The sequence below is a fragment of the Hemicordylus capensis genome, chromosome 4 (genome assembly GCF_027244095.1).
Source record: "Hemicordylus capensis ecotype Gifberg chromosome 4, rHemCap1.1.pri, whole genome shotgun sequence".
In the NCBI taxonomy this organism is placed as follows: Eukaryota; Metazoa; Chordata; class Lepidosauria; order Squamata; family Cordylidae; genus Hemicordylus; species Hemicordylus capensis.
In genome coordinates, this window is record NC_069660.1 from 118,309,171 (window position 1) to 118,334,826 (window position 25,656).

The 25,656-nt window shown below is 42.0% G+C and overlaps 1 protein-coding gene across 1 annotated transcript; it reads left to right on the forward strand.

Annotated features, from left to right (window-relative positions):
• Positions 1-1,579: 1,579 nt before the first annotated feature.
• Positions 1,580-24,611, forward strand: DNASE2B (deoxyribonuclease 2 beta). Its single transcript, XM_053248064.1, has 6 exons — positions 1,580-1,709; positions 10,104-10,281; positions 15,563-15,644; positions 17,409-17,570; positions 20,211-20,411; positions 22,430-24,611. The coding sequence occupies exons 1-6, from the start codon at positions 1,600-1,602 to the stop codon at positions 22,771-22,773; spliced, it is 1,077 nt and encodes a 358-aa protein (XP_053104039.1). The 5' UTR covers positions 1,580-1,599; the 3' UTR covers positions 22,774-24,611.
• The last annotated feature ends 1,045 nt before the right edge of the window (positions 24,612-25,656 follow it).

Sequence of the window (25,656 nt, forward strand, 5' to 3'; positions counted from 1 at the left end):
GAAAGCTCCTCTGGTCAGAAGTAGGGCACAATAATCTGGTGTAGGATAGGATCTCCACAATAGTAGGTACAAATCTGCTGACATGTCACCGCCATTAAAATACACATACAGCCAGCAATTTAAAATGCATGAAACTGACGCGTGCCCATCATAGCATATAATCATGACTGCCTAATGCATTACAACAAAGACTTAAAAGAACACACAAAGAAAAATTAGTCTGGAATAGAACATTCTTTAATTTTCTCACTGTGAACCTACTGCCAATTATCCTATGTCTTACAAGGGACTTTGTACTATACATTAAAAGACATGCTTGAGGGCTTAAATATATATATATAAACATAACAAACTGTTTTGCATTGCAAAAAAACCTGGCGAGGACTCTAGGCTGGTTCACACGTGTAATCCCCTCACTTGATGACAGAAGCATCAGATTATAATTACCATGTGTAAATGAGCAACCATCACTGACCCAATATCACATTCATCTTGCATTCTCTATAATACAATTATCTCCAGTTGAATGAATTTACACATTTACCAAGCACTGAATAATCAAGGGACGAAAACTCCACTGCTGAGCATGCATTTGGGTTTAGGCTCCTATAACCCATGCAATATAAACCATTGTCAGCACTGATTTTTGTGATATGCTAATGTCTTCTTTTATAGGACTCCCATTCCACCTCAAAAGAGTCAGACTCTACCTACTTGCATTGTTAACCATCTATATATTTACTTCTCCTAGGCGTACCCGTCACTAATCCAATGTGTGGCAGCTCGCGCGAGAGTTCGCAAGCAGCTGCCCATTAGTGATGGGACGGGAGAAAATAGAGATGCTGGCTGCTAGTAAGCAGCTGGCCAGTGGGAGCAGGTGGTGGGCCAGGCCGGCCGCCAGGAGCAGCAGGCCAGGCAGTGGGAGCAGGCAGCGGGGGTTTCAGCCTGGCCGCCAGGAATGGGTGGGCGGGTGGGAGGAGGAGGTGGCAGGCCAGTTTTCTGGCTGGTCTGCCAGCCAGAAACCACGGGCGGGCCGCGGCCAGAAGCAGCAGGTGATGGCAGGTCGGCCTGGCCGCCGAGAATTGGTGGGTGGAGGTGCAGGCCGGCTGTCCATCCAGCCTGCAAGCCAGAAACCACGGGTGGGCGTGGGGGAAAGAAGCTGGGGGGGGGGAGGAGAAGTGGGCGGGGGGGGAGAAGCAGGCTGGCTGGGCCAGCGGAGGCGCAGATGCTCTGTACCTGGCTCAGCTAGTTGATTATTCTGTATGTAAGCACTACATTAATACTGCTGGAAGAGGAGATCTAGGAATTTCAAAAGCACACATTCTCATTTGCCAGTAGAAGTTGGGCTAGTCCAGTCTGCCCGATTATGTATTTCATGTGGTTGAAGGTTTGAGGGTATTTTCCCTACATCTGTACTTAGTCCATGCAGCTTTTCTACTGTGACAGCATGCTAGTTTTTCCACTGTAGTTACCACAGTTTCACTGCACTGTACTGACAGCTGACTGTGAAACAAAACTGAAATGAACAATACCAGCAAGCTTCAGATAAGACTAATAACAGTGGCTGCTTCCCCTTTGTGATCTGCTGATGGAGCCAAGATGACTGTAAGAGCTTTGTGGAGTATATCTTTGCTGTTATTTGGTTCTGCCCCACCCATGTGGGCAACTGAAATTTCGTGCGTAAATGAAGATGGCAAAGCAGTTGATTGGTAGGTAAAAGAGGCAAGTTGGAGATTTAATATGGACTGTGTTAAACTAAATGGTTTAACAGAAATAATACTATGAAGCTTGAATACTCAACTCTAAGGAAAAAATAATTAGTGAGTTAATATTAGAGGCTATTAAGGTAGCTTTGAACTATACATCTAGAAAATGAAATGTAGGTTACTGAAATCTGATTATGTTTCTATGCAGTTTAGGCACATCACTGCATTAAAACTAATTGCAAGATAGCCATTGATTCACAGAGCGCTTGCTTCATTTGATCAAAAGAAAAATGATTATGCATTGTAATTCCAAGCCTCAGGCAATCAGGAGCATGAAGAAGAGCACGTATGTTATACACTGCATTTTACAGAAGTGGGTGTTTGTTGTTGTTGCTCCTCTTCTGCAGTACTAAGCTGACTAGGGAATAAGGCAAGCAGCTATTTCTTAATGTCTCCATTTCAGTCCAATTCTTCCAAAATATATGTCACATAATCATCTTTAGCAGAGTGAGTGGCTTCCTCTCTTAATGGTCGTAACTCAGTGACAGAAACTAGGCTCTGTTAGTGAATCAGCTGCTTCATTCATCAAAGTTCATGTTGCTGCATGAATGGGGAGTAAAGTTGTAGGGGAGGTCACAGTCAGGGAGGATAAGTTGCTTGCTCTATGTCCATGGTGCCCATTGCAGCACACTTTCTAACCTGTCAACCTCCAAAATCACCCACTGTAGCCCTGGCAACAAACAGCGGCTGTTATTGTTCAGGATTAAAGGACATAATCTTCAAATTTATTTCTATGCCAGGCATATTTCTGAAATAGAACGTTACTCTCTGACAAGGTAAATCCCATCATCAGGGGTGTGCAAAGGGCTAAAGTAGGTATTATGATGGCTTTGTCCCTTACCATTAGTTCTAGTAATGTCTAGTTTGGCCCTGTATGTCAGCTCTCACCACACGGGGAGTGTTCAAAAGACATCTTTACACTGAAAACTGATATGGGGGAAATCACTTCATCATGTGGATGATGCTACCTTCATCATAAGCTATGCTACCTTCATCATATGCTACCTTCATCGTAAGAGTTGCACCTTAACCAGAAAAAAGAGAGATATACAAATAATTAAGGAGATATCTTTCATTGGATTCCTAGGTGGATTCTAACAGGGCAATTTCCTACATACAGAAATACATGCAAAACTATATGTTTGAATGCAAAATCCACATGAACATTGCATCCAAATATAATGTTTAGTAGCTGTAGTCCTGACTAATGCTGTATCTCTGCAGTGACATAATGAGGTTCTACACACGATTTGTATGTAGAGCCTAACTGGGCTCTGCGGGGAACTTAGCCCGCTCTTCCCGCAGACAAACAGGGAGCTCACCTGGGTGGCCAGATCTGCTGCCCACACAGTTACTGGCTCCATCACGGAAATGGTAGGGGTGGCGGAGATCGGGGGCTGCCTGGTCCCTGGATGTCCCAGGATGCCCCGCACAAGTGTGCGGGGTATTCGGGGGGGGGGGATGACACCAGATGGCTTGCAGCAGCCTCATGGTCAGGGGTCTCTTCATGAGTCGCCACGGCACAGAGCCGTGCCGTGGTGAATCATGATCAGAATGGGGGTTAAGGGTATTTTGGGAGGTTTGCTATCGGGAGCCATGTGGCTCCTTTTGCAGCACACGACCTCCCAAAAGCAGGCTTGGCTCCCTTAGCCTACTTTTGGGAGGTTGTGAAAATAGCCTCAATGTCTGGCTGCAGTTGTCGTGTCCCCACTTTAGAAGCTTGGGCACATGCGGGGGGTTGGATCTGCCCATCCCCTGGAAGCGTTATTTGCAATCTGGAAATATGTCCCTGAGAGTCACACAGTCCTCATTGACATATTTCTGAGTTGTAAAAAGCACTTCCAGGGAAAGGCAAGAATGGCAAGAATCCACCCCGCGCACATGCAAACATACATGCTTCTGTGCTGCAGCTGAGCCTCCCTTTGTTGCACGGACACAGCATTAGTTAGGATGTCACTAGTTAGGAAGTCAGCCAATACATTTTTCTCTATGCATATTCTTATGTGGAGGCGTGGTTGGGAAGTACATTAGAGTTGGTCTGATCACCAACTACCAGTATTGTAAACATATATAATTCAACATAGTAATTCAAAATGGAGTGAGAGATTATTATAATAACCCTATATCTCAAGCAGCAACATAGCTATAAATGAATGGGGGGTGGGAGGAGCAAATGTCTCTGGGTCCATGAGGGAAGGGGGCTCACTGACCCACTCTTTGCTTTCCCCTCCTGCTTCCCTGACTCAGTGGCAAGCCGCTGCCTTCTGATCAGAGTGTGTGATGTTATCTGACAGCATGCCAAGAATATTTTGTTTTTCACCATGTCCATATAGTTCTTCTGTAGCAAAGGCAGTGGGCCCAGGGGCCCATCTTCACTTCTTCTTCCAGGGCCCATTTGTTGCCTAACCCCCTGATCTCAAAAACATCGTTCACTCATCATATTATTTCTGTTTCAGCCCATTTGATTGAACAAAATTATTGTTGTTGAAAATAAATAATCCAAATTATAAATATAAATTACTTGTGAACTTTTAAAAAAACACTGAGAATGATCTTTTGATACACACAGAAGACATTTCTTTACATTTTCTTAAAATCACAACAGAATAATCATTTCTGAACTGTCTATTTGATTATACTTACAAAAATTAGCCCATAATCCTGAAGACAATTCATAAATTAAACATGCTTTTAAGTATGCATTGGACCAGATGTTTTGCTTACAGAGGCAAATTGTAGGCATGGGTCAGGTTTATTTAGTTATATCTAGAAATAGCAAAGCTTCATTTAAAAAAATCGGAATGGAATATATACATGACTTAGGGAGAGGAATAGGAGAAAAATACAAGGTACAATCCAGACAAAGTTGAGCACTTTTAATCAAACATATAGTTTGAAAAGTTGGGTAAGTTGGCACATGATTAACTTTTGCACTGAAAGCAATGAAGCACAAGCGCTCATGTTTGGCTGCATCAGACTCCCATTTCATGATCTATTCACTAAATAAACAGGAGAGGAGAGCTGCTCTTGTGGTAGCAAGCATGACTTGTCCCCATAGCTAAGCAGGGTCTGCCCTGGTTGCATCTGAATGGGAGACTTGATGTGTGAGCACTGTGAGATATTCCCCTCAGAGGATGGAGCCACTCTGGGAAGAGCAGAAGGTTTCAAGTTCCCTCCCTGGCTTCTCCAAGATAGGGCTGAGAGAGATTCCTGCCTGCAACCTTGGAGAAGCCGCTGCCAGTCTGTGAAGACAATACTGAGCTAGATAGACCAATGGTCTGACTCAGTATATGGCAGTTTCCTATGTTCCTATGTTCCTAGGTAGATCCACTGCAACCAAAATCCTTGAGAAAAAGAGTGATCATCTGCTCCTGAGTTTAATGTAAAGCACTTACACTGTTTCTCCTCCCTTAGGGTTTTGTATTTCCTGCCAGACAGATGTATTTTTCATATTAGGCAATTATTGAAACTGTTGCACATGTTATTTGAAATGTCGTCGACATTCATTTGGATCTGCTGACTAAGAGTCCAGATTTGTAGCCTATTTTGGGATGCAACCTGCTGCACCCCTATAGAGCCCAACTGTTCTCAACACAATGCCAGTTGAGTTGCTTAGCTAATCTGCACTGGCTGTGTGCATATATCCCAAATAAACATGTTGAAGGAAGGAACTGAAGCATTTTCTTTCAACATGTGTTTAGACTGAGTGAAGACAAAAGGGGGGGAAAGTGTGGGGGTGGGGTGGAGATGGGGGAATTCCACACACAATTCACATCAGTTATTTGAAACTCACAATGTTGCTAGTTCCTAAATGTGTGTGTCATGAAAGTAGCAAAGTGGAGCAGAAGTGAAACTGTTGCACAAAAGCGACAGCTTACATGTTACACCACAGTGCAAGGAGATTGTGAAAAAACCAAATCTTTGTTGCTTCACAACTCAACAGAAGCTTGCTGCTCTCTGTCTAGGCCAACACTAGAACTATTCCCTTCAGTCACAGTTTTGAACTCCTCAGTCTGCTCTTTCAATAATGTGGATAGGCCCTCATCTTCTAATTCTCTTTGTTCAGCACTATTCAAATGTTGCGCTACATATTTCAGTAAAGCAAAATGGCTCTTGCCTGCAATCTTAGAATGATTTGGCCCAGAAATGCTCAAGGAGTCACACAGTTCTTTTAACTGCTCAAAAGCAGGGGGGGCCCCAGAATAGATCCACTGGACTTTCCTTTTTAAAGTGTCAGTAACCATATTAACAATTAAAGCCGACAAAGCTTTTACCAAACTGGATTGCATTCAATTCCTTTCACGTCTGCAAAAACTACATGCTCTGAAGCAAGGAGCATTCACTTTTAATGACCACACTTAGCAGAAAGGTAAATAGGTTCCAGCAACCCCTTTCATAACTGCAGTAATTATTGGTCTTCTTACATCCACAACTAAAATGCTGGCTAGAGGTCTAAATAGGGCATTTATTGTGATCTAGCAGGATAGCTTCCCTGTGGTTTTCTAATGGACATATGGAATGAACTTATTTGAACTCGTTCTTTTATGTACAAAATTTATTTTCAAAAATTACCAGATATTTAAGGTAACACAATGTAATGTGACCTTGTAGGATAGTTTCCACATTCATGTAGCAGCTTGCAAATACATCTTCAAGTTACTGGTCCACAAAAGGCTTTACTATCTTAACCTTCCTAAACACATATGTCTATGTCCGCCATTTGTGATCTAGAGGCTTCCCCAACCTGCAGCCACAATAAATTGTGGCTAGGGATGTTGGGAGTTGTAGTTCAGCAACATCTGGGGGGCTGCAGGTTGGAGAAGCCTGGTCTAAAAAAGAACCAGCTTTTGCAAAACCTTCTTGCCTAGTTGCCTAAAGACAAGCAGATAAGTGACTATTTACAAGCATGTTTTAATCCACCCGATATTGAATTAGCCTGTCTGCACACACTCAACCGCACTCACACCTTTCGGACTAGGACAAGAGCTGGACCAAGGGAGCACCTGTTCTGGCCATTCTACGTTGACAGGGGGCGCATCAGACAGTCACCCAGACTCTCCTTGCTCTGAGGCAAGTCCAACTCCTCCCTTCCCAAATGGACACCTGTATTTAAGATTGAGCTTGTGGGGTTGCTGAACTGCCTTGACCCACTACTCATTCCAATAGGCCTGGAAATAGGCCTCTGACAACTTTAAAAAAGTCTTTAAAGATGCATCTATTCACCCAGGCTTTTAATTAAATATTTGTTTAACAGTCTTAAAGTCATTTTAAAATGTTGTTTTAAAATTAAAACAAATTCCTGCCTGAAGGCCTGGAGAGATGCTTAGTTAAATTAGACAAAACTGAGCTAGATGGACCAATGGTCAGACTCAGTAGATGGCAACTTCCTATGTCCCTATGCATGTTCCTATGAAAAGTAAATGATCCTCCTGAATCTATCTATCTATCTATCTATCTATCTATCTATCTATCTATCTATCTATCTATCTATCTTATATTTCTCTTATACTGTATACCCATCGCTAATCTCATGTCTGGTAGCTCTCATGAGAGTTCATGAGCAAGCTGCTGGGAGAGGGAACAGAAAGCAGCGGCAGAAAATAAGGCACAGGCCAACGGGCAGGCCAAAGAAAGCGGTGGCTGGGGTGGGCAAAAGGAGAGTGGCAGCTGGGGCAGGGGAAAGGAAAGTGGCTGCCAGGGGAGGGAAAAGGAAAGTGGAGGCCGGGGAAAGGGGAAAGGAAAGCGGCAGCCGGGTAGGGGGAGGAGATCAGCAGCTGGGGCAGGAAGGAGAAGAAAGTGGACAAGAGAACTAGAGGCGCGGATGCTCTGTGCCCGGCCCGACTAGTTCACATGATTTTTATTCAGAAACCCAAAATCAAATCAAATCAATCTGTGCCCATGAACTGCTGAATAAAAACACAAATTGTTGATTTTTGGTTAAAGGATCACCCCAAAACATTGATCTGAAGCAGATATCCTTACAGAGTTCAGAAGATCCATGAAGATCCATATCATGTCCAGTTTTGGGGCCATAGAATTGCCAGGAAGCAATGGATTCATGATGCATATGCTGCAATTTATGGACCTATTCCATCATTTGCTTATGGATTTATAGTGCGGGATGGGGTGGGATCTGTGTACAAAACATGAACATCTGTGATTTAGATCCATGATTTTGTGTGTCATTGTGGTGCTAGAGTGAGTTTATTTGTGAGTGTGAATAATGGATGGGGAGAGGGCAGAGTGTGAATTTGAGAGAAAGAGAAGGAGAGAGAGAGAGAAGGGGGGATGTGCAAGAGGGTATATATGGAGTAGCTTCTGAATATATATGGAGTGCCATCCCCTCACCTTGGCCAGGCAACACTCTGTGGACCAAAGGCATGATTCAAACTTCATAAAGTAAGTGAAGGGAGTCATAATTCTGAATATCCGCCCAGGCACAGAAACTATTGGCTTCAACATTGAGAGACCTGGGTAATTGGTCTTAAGAAGCCTGATGTAATTTATATGATGTTGCATTTTCACAGAGGCCAGGCATACTTCAAAGTCTCACAACTATTTTTAGAACTAGAATAGGCAACAATTGTTATGAGATAGATTATTAAGCAGACCCATCTTAAAACTAGGAATTTCCTAATTGCTGGGAGTGGGCAACAGGGGGGAAATACTCCATTCTGGATATTGGTAAAGTACTAGATGCTCTGTGGTTTACCAACTAGGATAATATATATGTTATTATTTTCAGTACATTGAAATGTTGATGTATATTACTGCTTTTAGTTTTGCAGAAAGTAGAGACTGGCAAGCTTCCCCCAGCTTGCATTATAATTTAGCTCATTTCCCCCTAGCTTTCTGGGAGAATATTCAGGAAAAGAACTCAGGGTCCTTTCAAGCATTTCCTGAGAAAGCTCAGAAAGATCAAACCCAGGAGAGCTCACTCTCAGCCCTCCCTGCTATTCCTTCTCTTCCTCAAGCGTTTCTGGCAACGACGGATAGCAGCGGGCCTAGTGTGAAGGACTTCCATTGAGGCCTGATTCTTAAGGCCCAGACACTCCTATATTTTTCTAAAAAGGCTGAAAAGCATTCACTGTTGCTGCAGAGCCTGGGAAATGGAGTTGTCAGTGTTTACCAGCAAAACTACTTAAGCAGAGAGGCATTGGGAACTATACTTCCCAGATTCCTCAATGGCAAGCAACACTGCTGAACATGCAGCAGTAGTTTCTAACTACTTGCTATTATTTTAGTAACATGGCAGTATTCAAAGCCTGTTTCTAGAGAGCCTGTGACTGATGGATTCCATGTGTCAGATCTCCTAACCACTATGCTATGGATGCTTGCATTAGAGAAGATGCTAGGGTCTTATCCTGGAAGTCTGGGTTTTGTATGCAGGGGGTAGGGGATAGGTACAGTTATCAGCATTTCTGCCATCACAACACATGGATTCATGCATCCTATGCATGGATAATATGAGTGCATTGTCAGTGAGTGGCATGGAATTATTGCTATGCTGGCTGTTGTGCCCAATGGTACATTTGTGCTTTTGGTTGTTGTGCTGCTGGTCCTATGGTTATAGGACCCTCATACCAGTTTCAGTCCTGCCATAAATGAATCAAAGGACTGCCTTTGCAATTTATTGGCTTCCCCCGCCCCCCAGGTGCAAAGAGATTTTATGAACTAGTCCCCCGCCATAATATGACCTCTTGAAAAACTGTAAATGCTTACAAACTAGGATGATCTCTAATACATTACACAACGAAATTATGATTTTTTTGTGCTGGGAACATAAGAACAGCCCTGCTGGATCAGGCCCAAGGTCTATCTAGTCCACCAGATGCCTCTGAGAAGCCCACAGGCAAGAGGTGAGGGCATGCTATTTAGAGGCAACTTGCCGCTGAGGATGGAGGTAGCCTATAGCCACCAGCCAGAGCCTTGTATAATTCCATCCTCCTTTTCTAAGATCTTGGAAATACAATTGTTGCTCTGTATGCTTCTTTGTCCTGGAAATACCCTCATCAAACAAATCCGTAAAATTACCACCCTGTCCTCCTTCAAACTCCTTAGAATTGCCTATGTAAAAATAAACCAAGCAACTATGGATGGGGCTATACAGGCTGCTGTTGTATCATTTGAACACACCTAGTAGCACATCAAATGTCTGAGACAAGTATTCAAGAGCAATTGTTTACCTCCTACAAGTTAAACATGTTCACATCATTAGCCTCTCAAAATTTCCATAGGCACACATCTTATCATGGCTCACCTTCTCATAATGCTCTTTCAATTTATTCCAAGTTGGATGATCCTCACTAATGTTGTTGTTTTTACATGTTTCCACAGGTACATTCTTTATAAATTACCAAAGTATATGCGATATGAAGCTGCTGGGACTGGGCTAGAATACATGTCTGTGGATTCTTTGACTCAAGCCTGGAAACTGAGTAAATATTTAGTCAACTATACAGAGAGTGCTCTGGGGCAAACACTGCAGCAGCTTTACCAAGCTTACAAGTCTAAGGCAAGTGATAACAAATCTAAATGAAGCAAGCCAAACAATCCAGAATGTCATCTCAGTAAGAAACCAAGGAAGTATTCATGAGAATGAAATGTTATCACAGATGAGGTGCTATTAGCAAAGAAGAAATTCCTTGCCTCATGAATTAATGGCAAAGATAAAAGATGTGACTTGAACCATTTTGGCAATAACACCACCTGTAGGAACATAGAGAGCTGCCTTATACTGAGTCAGACCATTGGTCCATCTAGCTCAGTATTGTCTACACAGACTGGCAGCAGCTTCTCCAAGGTTACAGGCAGGAGTCTCTCGCAGCCCTATCTTGGAGATACCAGGAGGGAACTTGGAACCTTCCCAGAATAGCCCCATCCAGTGTTCCCTGTAAGAGGGATTCCCAGATGTTGTTGACTACAATTCCCAGCAATCCCAGCTGCAATGGCCTTTGCTTGAGGATTCTGGGAGCTGTAATCAACGACATCTGGGAATCCCTCTTACAGGGAACACTGGCCCCATCCCCTAGGGGAAATATCTTACAGTGTGCACATGTAGTCTCGCATGTCTATCTATCTATCTATCTATCTATCTATCTATCTATCTATCTATCTATCTATATCTAATTTATATACCTCCTAATATAAAATATCTAGGTGGTGTACAGAAATAAAAACATAATACAAAATATAAACATTTAAAATTCATAAAAAGATAAAAATCATAAAAGATAAAAACACATTAAAATTTAAAAATTAGATTTCAGTTAAAAGCCTGGGGAAATAGGTATGTCTTCAGGGTCCTCCTAAAAACAAACAGAGAAGAAGATGCTCTTATTCCAGCAGGGAGCGCATTCCAAAGTGGGGCAGCCACAGAGTAGGCCCGGTCCCAAGTTGCCACCAAACAAGTTGGCGACAACCATAACCGGACAGAGAAGGTGCTCTCTTAAGTACCCTGGACCTAAGCCGTTAAGGGCTTTATAACCAGTACTTTGTATTTCATTCAGAAACATATCGGCAGCCAGTGCAGTTCTTTTAGAATCTGTGTTATATGGTCCCTTCGGGTAAACCCAGAGACCAATCTGGCTGCTGCATTCTGTACTAACTGTAGACAGCTCCACGTAGAGTGCATTATAGCAGTCAAGTCTAGAGGTTATCAGCATATGTGCCACCATTTTAAGGTCATTTGTCTCCAGAAATTGATGTATCTGGCTTATCAGCCAAAGCTGATGAAAAGCACTCCTGGCCACTGCCTCAACCTGAGAAACCAGGGAGAGTTTGGGATCCAGGAGCACTCCCAGAATACGGACCTGATCTTTTAGGGGGAGTGTAACCACATCCAGAACAGGCAGATCTAAACCATCTCTTGGATCCCGAACCCCTACAGACAGTACCTCTGTCTTGTTTGGATTCAACTTCAGCCTGTTATCCCTCATCCAGCCCAATATTGTCTACAGGCAGGCACTTAGTGGGGTCATGCCAGTTCCTGATGAAGCTGGTATGGAGAAATAGATCTGGGTGTCATCAGCATATTGATAGCATCCCAGACCAAACTTCCTGTCAATCTCTCCCAGTGATTTCATGTAGATATTAGAAAGCATTGGAGACAGCATGGAGCCTTGTGGAACCCCACACTTTAGCTCTCGCTTTTCAGAACAACAGTCTCCAAGTGACACCATCTGGAATCTGCCAGAGAGGTAGGAAACGAACCACTGTAAAACAGTGCCATCCAATCCCACCTCCTTCTGGTGACCCAGCAGGATACCATGGCCAATGGTATTGAAAAATGCCGAGATATCCAAAAGGATCAGCAGAGTCACACTCCCTCTGTCGATCACAAATTGGAGATCATCCATCCGGCTGACCAAGGCAGTTTCAACCCCATAGCCCACTTGAAAGCCAGTCTGGAAAGGATCTAAATAATCTGTCATCCAAAACTGCCTGGAGCTGAGAAGCAACCACTAACTCAACATCTTGCCCAATCAAGGAAGAGTAGACACAGGCCTGTAATTAGCTAACTCTGAGGGATCCAATGCAGGTTCCTTCAAATAAGGTCTAATAATAGCCTCCTTAAAGAGAAGGAGGCATCCTGCCCTCCCTCAGAGAAGCATTTATGATATTTACCAGACCCTCTCTGATAATATGACTGTCAGACAAAATAAGCCAAGTTGTGCAGGGGTCAAGGGAGCAGGTGGTAGGATGTACAGTCCGAAACAGTTTGTCCACATCTTCAGAAGTAACAAACTGAAAGTGATCCAATTCAAGAGGGGTTTCTGGGCACCTCGATAGACTCTGCAGTAACTGTAGAGTCTAGTTCAAAGAGAATACAAGATACTTTATCTGCAAAAAAGTTGTTAAAAACATCACAGCAAGTAACAGATGGTTCCAAGTTAAAATTCAAGTTGGAGAGGACATGAACTAGCCCCCTCACACTCCTAGACAACTCAGCTAACCGTGAATTTGCAGAAGCAATGCGGGCAGAGAAGAACCACTTCTTAGCTGTCCGCACTGCCAGAGTATAGATCCTCAAATGAGTTCTGTGTTGCAACCTATCGGATTCGCGTTGAGTCTTCCTCCACTTGCACCACATGTAGTCACCTATGTGAGCCCTCATGTCCTTTACATTCCTTAGAGCAGGATTTAAAAACCATTTGCTAAGGAAGTGCGATCAGTCAGGAGATGTGGCAGAGCTTTCTTTGTGGTGATCCCAACACCTTTGAAAATTTTGCCCAGAAAGTCATGCCTATTTGGCAGACTTTTAGGTGTTGATGTAAAATGTTTCATTTTAGTACCTAGAAGGATCCGCTTCAAGACTCAATGGCTGCTCCCAAATCAGTGCGTAATACTGAGCTCTCGTCCTGAAATCTCATTGGCCAAGATTCCAAAAGGGCCCTTTTGCAAAGGTGACACTTTCCCCCTAATTTGGGGGAATAAGAATTTACCCATTTTGCAGAAATGATGAGTGTTCTATTCCATGTTGAGATGCAAGTGCACTAATCTTCTAAGTAACTTGGGAAAAGAGCCAACTGTTGGTAATACAGTAGGACAGTATTGGGACACCTTTTGATTACTGTAGACAAGGATTATGCAAATCGCAAAGTTGAACAGGCTATGAATACACATTTATTTTCTTGCGATCTTTCACAGATATAAATGTAAATACAAGTTACTTACGGCAGTCTTATGCATCTGATTATAATTAATGGAAGGAGGAACAATCCCAAGATTTAGCCAACAGTTCATATTTTACACACTTGTTTATATTCAAATATATTGGGAGGGTAATTTTATATGCCACCAGCTATGGGCCATTGCAAATGTCTTAAAGCAGCACAGCTGATTTGTAGTTGTGGCTTTATCGTGAAGAAGCATTGCATATGAGAGCAGGACTGCTCACCCTGGGCCATCAGGGTCGTCCAGGGAGTTGCATTTACTGACTTGTCTGTGGTTGTTTGACCAGTCTGCATGCAGCAGGAGTTTCTAAAGCATGTTCTAGGGCAGGAGTTCTTCCTGTTACTAAATTTCTCAGGTCACCAAGGTGTGTTAAATTTACAAAGCAAAAGTGTATAGCTAAATAGTAGGCCTGTACATGGTACAAAATATTGGAGTTCCAACCCAATACACATGACAGTGGCATTGTCAAGAGGGACCAACACAGCCCCTCTTAATTGTCATGGCATGCCATGTCATGAGGGATCCGGGCAGGTTGGAGCTCTGACATTCAGTCGGAGCCCCTGCCGTGCCCTCTCCTCCTCCTCCTTACATATAACCAGGTGGGGGACAGTCTGTCTTGCTCCACATAACTAGAGACTTGGTTTTTAAAATGACTTATTTTTCTTTAGCTGTCCATCTAGGTGCCTGAATGGCCCAGGTAATCCCAGAAGCAGCTGGGCCATTCAGGCACCTAGTAACACAGCTTTTCTTCTAGGACCCCGAGTGACCCTAGGGGATTTTTAAGGAAACTCAATACAGTCATCCCTCGCCTATCACAGTTCCCCCAATAACTGATGTTAGTATCCGTGACTGGGAAATTTTGACCGCCCTTGCCAACCATAAGCAGAGTATTCACAGTTTGTTAGTTTAAAAAAAATGGGGGGGGGGCTGGAGTTAATTTCAGGTGTCAGGGGGTCATTTCTGAGGAGAGAGTCATTTCTGGGGGTTAGGGAGCAATTTTCAGCAGTTTGGGGTGATTTACGAGGGTCTGGGGTGATTTGGGGGGGTTCAGGGGGTAATTTCCAAGGGTCTGGGGTCATTTTCAGGGGTCAGGGGGTGATTCTTTCAATTTTATACTTTGTTTTCAGTCACTTTGCGACCGCGATTCCCCTAACCCCTTGTTTGCCATTGAAACCAATGGTTTGACTACCACGAATTCGCCAACTGGGAGGGTTTCCGGGAACGGAACCCTTGTGGTTCACAAGGGATGACTGTACTTCCCAAAACACAGTTTGAAATCACCTTGGAGAAGCTGCTGCCGGTCTGTGTACTGAGCAAGATGGATCAATGGGCTTACTCGGTATAAGGCAGCTTTCTATGTTCCTAAATCCACTGGTTTTAAAAGCTCTGCATTTTACCTTTTTAAATATTTAGATGTGCTGAAAAAAGAAATATGTAAAATCAACATTTCAAATTCAAACCAGGGGCGGAGCCACCATTGTGTGAACGGGTTCAAAGAACCCAGGCCGCCAATAAAAAAGGCCACCGAAGCCTGTAGGGTGTGTTGCTCGGGCTCCGGAAGAGCCTTGAGCGAACTCCTCCCGCCCATGCCTGGGCTCCGGAGAGCCCTGAGCAAGCTCTGCCTTGTCCTTTCCAGGCATGCTGAAATGACAGCATGCATTTCTCTTTCTCTCCCTAGCTGGAGGGAGAGAAAGGGAAATAAATGCTGTCAGGCAGCAAGTGCTGCCTGAAATGACAAGGAAAGAGCTCGCTCAGGCTATCCCAAGCTTGGGCCATGCCTCCTTTATGCATGACATCACGGGCATGGAGCGTAACTGGAGGGGCCGCTGAGCAGGGCCAGACACAAGCCACCATTCTGCTGGCTCCACACTTGATCTAAACCTTTAAACTTAAATCTAAAAGATTTAAAACCACAAAGCTGTTTTTGTTGTCTTTCCATTTATTTTTCACATATTTGTCTGTAGCATACACATGCAATGACAATTTTGTTTAAAAGCTGGCCTCATATTAATGATAGGAAGCTTAATATTTATCCTAATATGATTAAAAGAGTTGCTTTAAAAATATCTTTCCTTTTGAACTCAGGAAAGCATTTTACAAACTGGTCTTTTATTTTGTAGAAGAACAGCACTGCCTATGTGATGTACAATGATGGCCCACCTAACAAGATGAATTACAGCTGGATGCATGGACATACTAAAGGTATTAAGCAATAGATTGGATCTCCTTTTTTACCCTCTCTATGGATGAGCAGTGCTTTTCTCTTCTGAAAAAATATGTCTTCCCTTTGTAGAAGTTTAGGGGTATGGACATTGCCCATCAGAGGTGCACCTAGGTAATTTTGGAGTGTGGATCTAAAGGCCTTTGGAGCCCCTGCCAACCCCACTGGAGCCCCACCCCCCACTGCAAGTAAAGCATCATCCCCCTACACACACACACACACACACACACACACTGTGACATAAGCATTATTTTTAACACATGGGTTCTTGAGGCACAAACAGCAACTGAACTCACAAGAATGTAAGAATATATGGGGAAAACCTATATTAGGCAGCAGCAATATAGGAAGATGCTGAAAGGCATCATCTCATACCGTGCGGGAGATGGCGATGGTAAACCCCTCCTGTATTCTACCAAAGACAACCACAGGGCTCTGTGGTTGCCAGGAGTCGACACTGACTCGAAGGCACACTTTAGTTTTTTATATTTATGCAAAAATGAATTTGCAGAAACATTTCAATACACAACTTGACATTTTAACAGATATTCCCATCCCTATTAACAGATATTTTCCCCCTCCTCTGTCTCTAAAGCACCCGGTGCAGGCCACAATCACACTCAGGTGCCCAACACAGCACGGCCCGCAGCGTGGCACAGCAACTACACCACCCAGGACAGACTTAAAGGATTTAGGGGCCCCTAGGGGATGCGGAGGACCTGGACTTTGGCCCCGAAGTCCAGAGGTAAACCATCTCTGTCACCCATTAGACCTCTCCATGAGGGAAGCAGCTACTGATGCCAATAGCACCTTAGTTCTGTTGATATCAGAAGCTGCAAGATTATGTGAGAAACCAGATGACTTACTGGCCATGTGCCTTCAGTTGGAAGATTCTGGCTGCCTGCTTACCTCCATCCTACCAGAGCAGGAGGAGATCATTTAAGAGAGAAGGACTGAAGTCATGATGATTTAGGGAAGGATACTGTGCTTAGATTCCAAGCCATTTCCAAGCCATTCTCCTGTGCCTTCTTTTAAATTATGTAATTGGGATGAATGCAAAATTGAGATGTCTAATTTGCACATTCATGAAAAATGCCATAATGACTTTCTAAGCAGCAGTGATATCCTCACTGTACATAAGTTCCTTTCATGGTGTGTGTTTTTTAAAAGGAACCTTTGCTATTAAGGGATATCTCTGCTGCTGTCACATTTTTGGCAATTCATACACAATATTTATTTATTTTATTATTTTATTTATTTAACATATCTTTGTACCTCCCAAAATGTACGTCTCTGGGCGGTTTACAACAACAAAAAAAATACAATAACCTGAGTAATTAATGTAATTAATTTCCTTTGGTAATCATTAGTGACCAAAATACTGCAGGTGAAATTAAAGCTGTAGAACTTAAGAAAAATGAAGTTGTATGCTTAGCTCCACCACAAGATTCCTGATTGGCCTTTGGCAAGCCATTTAACTTGTCTTTACATTCATTTTCAGTGCATAATGGATATAACAGGCTTCCTATATCATAAGGGTTAATTCATGAATATTAATGAAAGGTTCAGAAATAAGAGGAAGGATTCTTGCAGAAGTCCAAACACCATAAACTATGTATTCAAAGATCAAACGTCTAGTCTTAAGAACAGATATTTTCCACCTGCAAGGACTGTACTCCCCTCCTGTATTGGAGTAAGTCAATATTCTTCTTTCCTTGTATTTCTTCTTCTTCTGTTCACTACAGGGTTCCTGCTCTTGGACAAATCTCAAGGTTTCTGGGTAATTCACAGTATTCCTGAATTTCCTCCATTTCCTGAGGATGGTTATGGATATCCATCCACTGGAAAGAAAAATGGACAAACAGTAATCTGCCTAACGTTCCGATATGATCAGTTTGCAGAAATAGGTAATTATTTTTTATTGCTTGATAAACGGTCTTATACATACACAGATCAGGCTTCATTCATTTATGTAGTGCCTAGTAGAACTACTTTCATTTGTTGTCTTTGGCATTTAGGAACATAGGAAGCTGCTTTATACCAAGTCAGACCATTGGTCCATCTAGCTCAGTACTGGTCCTTACTGAGCTCAATACAGCTCAGCTACTGACTGACAGCGGCTCTCCAAGGTTTCAGGCAAGAATCTTTCTCAGCCCTACCTGGAGATGTCACCCAGGAGGAAACCTGGGTCCTTCTGCATGCAGACAGGCAGATGCTCTTCCACTGAGCTATGGCCCCATCTCCTAAGGCGAATATCTTTCAGTGCTCACATGTAGTCACCCACCCAAATGCAAACCCTGGACCCTGCTTAGCAAAGGGGACAATTCATGTTTGCTACCACAACACCAGCTCTCTAACCCTCTCCTTCACAAGACCAGCTTATATTTGTTGTGAAACTCACTGGTCAATGAGCTGAAGTTGATATCAGCTCCTCTTTCTATATCAATGATGGATAACTTGTTAAGCATCAAGGCACTTTTTACACATCACATTCTGGAGTGCAGAAAGTAATCTTCAAGCCATCAACAGACTTTGAATACCATTTTCACATACCCAGCAAAGGACAAATTAGAGTCAGTAGCGGGATATATTGTTTGTCCATTTTATTCTTATACTCACATTTTCAATCCTAATGTGTAAAACCAAGTTGGTCAATCAAAAATTAAGAAATTGGTTTACTCAATCCTGGACAAATTCAATTACAAAGAAATCAATTTCAGGGGAAATTAATAAGTGTGTTTAGAATTACAGTATATCCTTAAATATGCACATTTAAATGCAATATCTTCTGGGCTTTCGTTTATGTACTTCTTGGTTTCTGAACATAAAACACTTATTGCTTTTGGACCAAACTACAAATGACATTGAGCATGTCCTTAATGTGGAAGTGGATTGGAAGTCGCATTTTTATTTTTAAAAATTAGCTACAAGGCCTCCAATCTGGACTGGAAGTGTGGTGCATGGTAAAGAGGAAATTAACAGTTTCTTCCTGTGCCTCTTTCGTGCTGAATCCCTCCATCTCAAAGTGGTAATCTTTTTGCAAATCATCACTTGGGGAGAAAGTTGCCACTTCAATCGGGGTGTAGTGGAATGGATTTCCAGTCCAAAAATGCTGCAGGGGAAAAGCATTATGCCCTCTGCACACCACACTCCCAGCTTGATTGTGGGCAAAGGCTCAGGTCTATATGGAATGTAGTGCCAGCTAGAGACTCATGTGATTACATGTTGTGCACCTCCTGTCTAGATTTTGTAAAAATGATGCCAATGCAATATCACACCTGTTGTTCAAGGATATTACACAATACAATTCAATGTCCGGCAGCAAATGATCAAAACTGTGGTGTTTGCTGTTACATGCTCTGGGCAATTAAGATATTCCATGCTTCATCAGTTTAAATATATTATAATTTTATATTTATGTTATTTTTTATCACAATATGGTCATTGCTAAACATAGTGGCTGACATACTGTGCAAAATTCAATTTGCCTTGTAACAAAATGTGAGTGCAATTTTGCAAGAGTGCTCTTGTGCAGACAGAATTGTGCAATGGACAATCATTGGAAAGAATGGCCATCCATCGTGCAACTGCATTTAGACATTTTCACATGTTTGCACAACAGCTCTCTTGCACAATTGTGCTCACGTTTCATTCAGAGGCAAGCGGAAGCTTGCGCAGTATGTCAGCCAGTAACAGACCAATTATAGCTATTGTAACTTTCCTTCCTTATTTCCCAGTAGTCTGTACACACACACAACACACACACACACACACACCATGCAACCTATTCTTTAAAAAGTGACTTAAAACAAAAGCTAGTATTCCTTGTTAATTGCCTCTCAATGATGTAAACTTTGTTAATAAGTCTAGGCCTATGCCACTAAATTGTACGCTTTTAATTCAGGCCCCAGAGTATAGAGAATCAAAAGCAGGTGTCTGAAGCAAAGAGGGGCAAGGGGGACAGTCCCCCCCCCCGAATTCATGGCCTTTCAGGCATTCATTTGTATGTATATATTCACCTCCGCCCCCGATTCCTGCAGATGTCCATGGTTCACACTTTGTCCACTTGCACATGAGTAAATATGTCTAGAATCAGGCAACATACACCTGATCCTGGGGGAAAAAGAACAAAAAGCAAATCCACTCCAATCTGTGGAGTAAAAATGTATCACTTTGGAATTAAAAAGCAGCTACTCGGGGGCTTCTAAGTACTCCCAGTTTGGCATGAACACTAACTGGGGAGGATGAAAAAACACTGTCCCTTGACAAAGAAGGGACGACGCCATGGAAGCAGCCCATGCTGACATTTTTGTTAGGAGTGGCATAGAGTGTACTGTCCCTATGGGTGGCTCCATGATTATATTAATCTATAAAGCACAGGAAGAAGGAATCAGTGGACCCAAACAGCAGTGTCATGTGATTTGCAAGGAGCAGATGGATGTGCAATGGATCACCCCTGTACAAAACATACTTGCTTACAGACAGCATCCCTGATTATCTTTAATACACGATCATAGCCCTTGATAACCTATTTTCATTTTCTTCAGACAAGCAACTGTCATGCTACAATCCAAATATCTACAACTGCTCCATCCCAAAGCTATTTCACCCAGATCTCTTTAATCTGCAAATACTGTGTGCAGGATTGGCGCTGCCTCCAGTTCCTTGGCAGCATCGCCTCTCCAAGCTCCAGTCAGCCCAAGGAGAAACTCTTTTCAGCTTTGCTAAAACCAAGTATTATCATGAAGGTAAGAAAATCCATTGCAAAGGTATAACTTTTCTGGAACTGAGGGAGAGTGTTATGGACGAGGAAGTGGAAGGCAGGAAAAGATATGCATCCGCTACTGAAGATCTTAAAATACCTAACAACCTAGAGATTTTCACATCCTTAATGAGTGTAATCCATCTCCATTGAAGCTACCAAAAATGCCTTGACTTTAATGCATTTGGTCTCTATTGGTCTCTGGAATGCTCTCTAAAACAGAACACTGAAAAGATGTTTGGCAACTTAAACACTAGGTAGTATTAGAAGTGCTTAAGAAATTTTTATTTTTAATAGCAAAATGCTATTACAGTTGGGAAACCTGCTTTAGGTGTATTCTAAGAGCCTTGAACCTTGAAGGATTTGGGGAAGATGAGGAAAACTGTGCCAGGCTGGTTTTCATCCTAGGTTCAATACAAGGTGAACACAGAGAACATATTAAGCTGCCTTATACTGGGTCAGACCATTGGTCCATCTGTCTTAGTATGGTCTGCATTGACTGGCCAGTGCTGATTTTCTCCAGGATCTCAGGCAGGGGCTTTTCCAAGCCCTGCTAGGAGATGTGAAGCACTGAAGCTAGAACAAAGCATGTGCAAAGCACTGAAATATTGCTCCTCCTTTCATTTCAACTGAGCATCTAATAGGAAATCATGGTTCTTGGTTTATATTCAAAATTAACATTTACTTGGGTTTATTTACTTTACATGAATTAGGATGACATGTCCTACTGAACAGTATGACATGAGAAGAGAAAAACCTGAGCAAGCCAGAGAAAGAGGAGGAGGAATCACTCATGTATTACTTTTGTATTGCTATGTGCTACTTAACTCCTTGATCATATAAATATTTCAGAAGAAAAAATGATTTTAAGAAGTTTTGGTTTCCTGCCTATGGAAAAAAAAATGTCTACATGTCATGGATAACGATAACAATGAAGGCCTTTTCTTTTGGGTGAAACAGGCATGATGTTTTTGGAAGAGAAGCAAGATATGAAAAAGCAATTCTTAGGGCCCATTTTTCCAGAAGAAGAGGCATGGTTATTATGCCTTTTCCTTCTTTCATACCAGTCACTTCCTCTTGTGCCATGCATATACTCTTCAGCAGGGATAGTCAAGTTCCTAAGTTAGTGAGCAGATTCACCCTCCCTGGCCAAGTACTTCCAGAACTTCTGGTTTCTAATGACATTGCTAGGCTTAGTATACAGAGAAGGATGACATGAGCTCAGAAGTGCCATCGCTTTCCCTTCCAGCCACCTGCAGCTAAGGCAGAATTGCCTTTGTCATCCTCCCCTTTAATCAGATTCTGACAGTTCTTATAGAGGTTTGGAACAGAGGAAGAGTGGAAGAGGAAGTCAAGACACTTCCAATCCAACTTCATTGAAGCTAGTTGGGGGGGAAAGGTATGGCATTTCTGCCCTCAGCGACACAGTCAAACCCTGAATCAAAGTGCTTCCATGCTTGCATCATCCTCTCTATTACTGCAAGCCTAGCACAGCAGCCAAGAACAAGTATGGTGATGTGTTGCAGGAGCTGGACAAAATCATGACAGGCCCTGATGGTGAACACAGCACACTTGTTATTAGAGTCTGTGGGAACCCAGTGGGAGCCTTCATTCAACTTCCCAAGGCCTCTTGTGCTTGCCTGGTTGTACAAGAGTGCTAAAAATGCTGAGGACTGCTCACACTCTGGAGTTGGGGCCATAGTTCAGTGGTAGAGCATGTGCTTTGCATGCCGAAGGTTACAGGGCACCAAATGGCCATTACTGATGGAAAAATATCGCCAGCTATATAGTGATATTTCTGCTCTTTCAAAGATTATGTTACACAGACCCAATCTCTCCCTTAAAGCCTTCCTAAAGCAATTACTTGCCATTTTATATACATTCTTAATTTAAGGGAAAGGGTTATTTGAAAATATCTATTCAAAGGGTACCCCGAAAAACTGAAAATGATGTGATATGTAAAAGATAAGCCAATGCTTCTCACTTTTTCTCCCAATTCACCAGATATCTACTTAGCCTGGATAGCACAGACACTAAAAACAGATGTATTAGTAGAATCCTGGCAGCGTAATGGACATGAGCTTCTTTCAAATTGCTCCCTTCCTTATCATGTCTACAACATTAACCTAATCAAGACACCATGGAATTCTTCCTTCTTCTCTCATCATGATCATTCAAAGTGGTGTGTTTCCTGGAGGTCTGAAGACCAATGGATATGCATTGGAGACTTAAATCGTACAGTTCAACAGGCTTGGAGAAGTGGTGGTTTCATTTGCACTCAGAACCAGTATATTTACAAAGTGTTCAGGCTGTTGGTTCTTAGCTATTATAGTTGTCATCCCTCATGAGTTTGCACAGGAATCATGCAGTGCAGAAGTCTGAAGTGTAAGCCATTCCTAACAATCCTTGCTTTCATGATTTAAAAACAACGGTTTCCAGTCCTCATTATTTTGGAGTCTTCAGATTGAGAACACACAGAAACTAAGAGCAGTTGTTTTGGAATTCAACAGCTATCATCAACAAAGAGTGTTTGGTATGCCTTTCTTTGCCACCTACCCTACAGCAGCGGCACCAGGAAAAAACAATGAGGGGGGACACAGAAGGGGCAAAGTGCATTTATGGGTGGGCAAGCTGTGTCCCACACATACTAGATTCTGAAATAGAAATGGGGACCTGTTGGGGAGCAAGCCACTTGGTGGGGGGGGGCACTTGCCTCCCCTGCCACTCCTCTAGAGCCACCCTTGCTACCTTAACTGCCTTTTCTTTTCTTAGCCTAATGCAGTTAAAAGCGCTTCTATTTTGTAAAAACTCTGATATTAAAATTAGAACTTATGCAGACTTGCATTATTTATATATTTTGTTCTGAGTGCAAAATTGGAGGGCTGGTGTTCTGAACTGTGGGTTCCATGGTGTGTAATTTGGATTTGTTTTTAAGCTTGGAGTATACCTTGCATGAAGTGACTATATAAGCATAGCTTTTGTTTATGACCCTATGATCTCAAGTGGAGTATCTGCCAATTATACTAAAACAGCTTGAAGATGCTGCCTTGAAATGTAGGTTTGCCGGACAAATGTCTGCTGAAAAAGATCACTGAGGTGATCAGTACTTTTTTGACTCCTGTTTTAACTTTCAGTATTACTCACGGGGTGTGTATATGTGTGCTTAGTGTATAAAAGGAAATATGGGTGAAAGATGCACATGTCATTACTCTCGATCCTCTGTAACATTGTGTTTTGCTTGCTTGCTTTTTAAAATTGTGGTATATAAATATGCATAGTAGTAATATGTTCTTAGTGCTGCTGCTTTATGTTTTTTGCATTACTGTTTTATATAGGGTTTTAAGCTTTTAAATAGAGATATGTTATTTTTATATTTATATTTCATATATTTTAATTATGCATTGTTTTAAATAGACTGTAAATTACTTTGGGATTATTTTAATGAAAAGCGGTATAGAAATCAAACCATACATACATACCGTACATACATACATATTTATGCTCTTCCTACTTGGTGGGGCATATGGGTCTTTTGTACTGAATACAAAAGACCTATGTGCTCTGAGTACCCTGATATATATTTAAAAATACTCAGCAGTATCTGTAAGAGCCCCCACCACCACACACACTGCAGATATTAAGATCTTTATCAGGCCCTGTTCCATGTTCCAATAATTAGGATGTTTAGATTGCCAGAAGCAAGGCCTTTTTAGCATTGGCTCCTAAACTGTGCAGAATGTCACACTCCACCTTTCCTTCTGCAGGGAAATAGAGAATACCTACTGTATCTAGTCTTCTGTGCCTTTTCTGTTTGGGTTTAGCTGACAATTATAAGAGTGCAGATTAACAGAAGGGCTACATCTATGGGTTAGCACCTTTACCATCAGACAGTTTCTGAGTCCATCTGAAGCACCTTTTGAATATGGGAGTTGTAGTCCAAAAACAGCTGGGGAGGCATTGTTGAGCAGGCCTGTTCTAGAGAAAAGAGCATGGCTGGAAAAGAGCCTAGACTGCATTACCAAATGTGCAACTATCCCCACAATATTTTGGAAAGGCTTTAGACTGGTGCATGGTTTTGAAAATACTTTATTGGATACTGAACACTTTTAAGGTCTTGATTAATGATTTTGGAGATGTATGTAGCAGCAGTAGTAGTAGTAGTAGTAGGTGTTAGAATCTGGTTAATTATGCTTTAATAAAATATTTTGACAAAAGCAAAAATAAAAGTTGGAACTTGGATGCTGCACTATTGTTTTTATTGGATGTTTGGTTGTCTGCTTTGTATTGCTGTATAATTATTGATTGCAGGATTAAAATTGTTGTTTTAATATTTTAATTCTAATAATAATAATAATAGTAATAATTTTGGGAACCATTGTGATTGAAAACTAGGATAAAGTATCGTAAATACACATTAGAATTGTCCCAGAGTAGATGTAGGCTCAACCCAGCATTGATTTCCAGTCACTGACCCTATCCATTCCGATCAGAGCATCCCTCCAGTGGCTGTTGCTGGTTTATCTTATGTTTCTTTTTTAGATTTTGAGTCCTTTGGGAACAGGGGGCCATTTTATTTGTTTGTTTGTGAACTGCTTTGGGAACTTTTGTTGAAAAGCAGTATATAAATATTTGTCATATTCATATTTGTAGATCTGTGTTCTTAATATTCCAAATCAAAAGACAATAGTGTTATTCCATGTATACGTTCACCTTGTCTTCAGCTGTGTAACGGTTGATCTTGGATTTTGTTACTAGACTATTAGCACAACAACAGTTTCTGAGCTGAGCTTTACTCCGAACTTCCTCTTAAAAACATCTGCACTGAGGGGAAAATACAATAAAGAAGAAGTATCCAGCAACCACAATGAGTTTGCAGATATTTCCTTCTCCTTTTCCCCCTCAGAAATGTGAAAGACTGGAAATTACACAGACCTTTTGAATAGAAGATCCTGTCATGTGAGGATATCACATTATATCTTCTTAGCATCTATAACCATAACCAATTATACTCTTGTCTCTCCATCAAGGAAAGGTGTCTGATGCTAGGATTCCTTCTGTAGACAGCCTTATGTCTGTTTATAGAAGGTGTACACTCTTGAGCTGGAAGAATTAGTGCACAGCTTTGATAGAAAAAAAGAAGGAAAAGAAAGATAAGGCAGAGGAGAAAGGAGTTTAAGAAAGCAGAGCATTCAAAATGCTGCAGATTGGTAGGGGAGAGACCTTTGACATGA

Bases quoted from the DNA above. Each gene is read 5' to 3' on its own strand.
- DNASE2B (XM_053248064.1), top strand. From the start codon at position 1,600: ATGACTGTAAGAGCTTTGTGGAGTATATCTTTGCTGTTATTTGGTTCT. The intron at 17,571-20,210 runs GTAATTATTTTT...CATTTTCTTCAG, and splicing joins TGATCAGTTTGCAGAAATAG to ACAAGCAACTGTCATGCTAC. The intron at 20,412-22,429 runs GTAAGAAAATCC...CCAATTCACCAG, and splicing joins AACCAAGTATTATCATGAAG to ATATCTACTTAGCCTGGATA.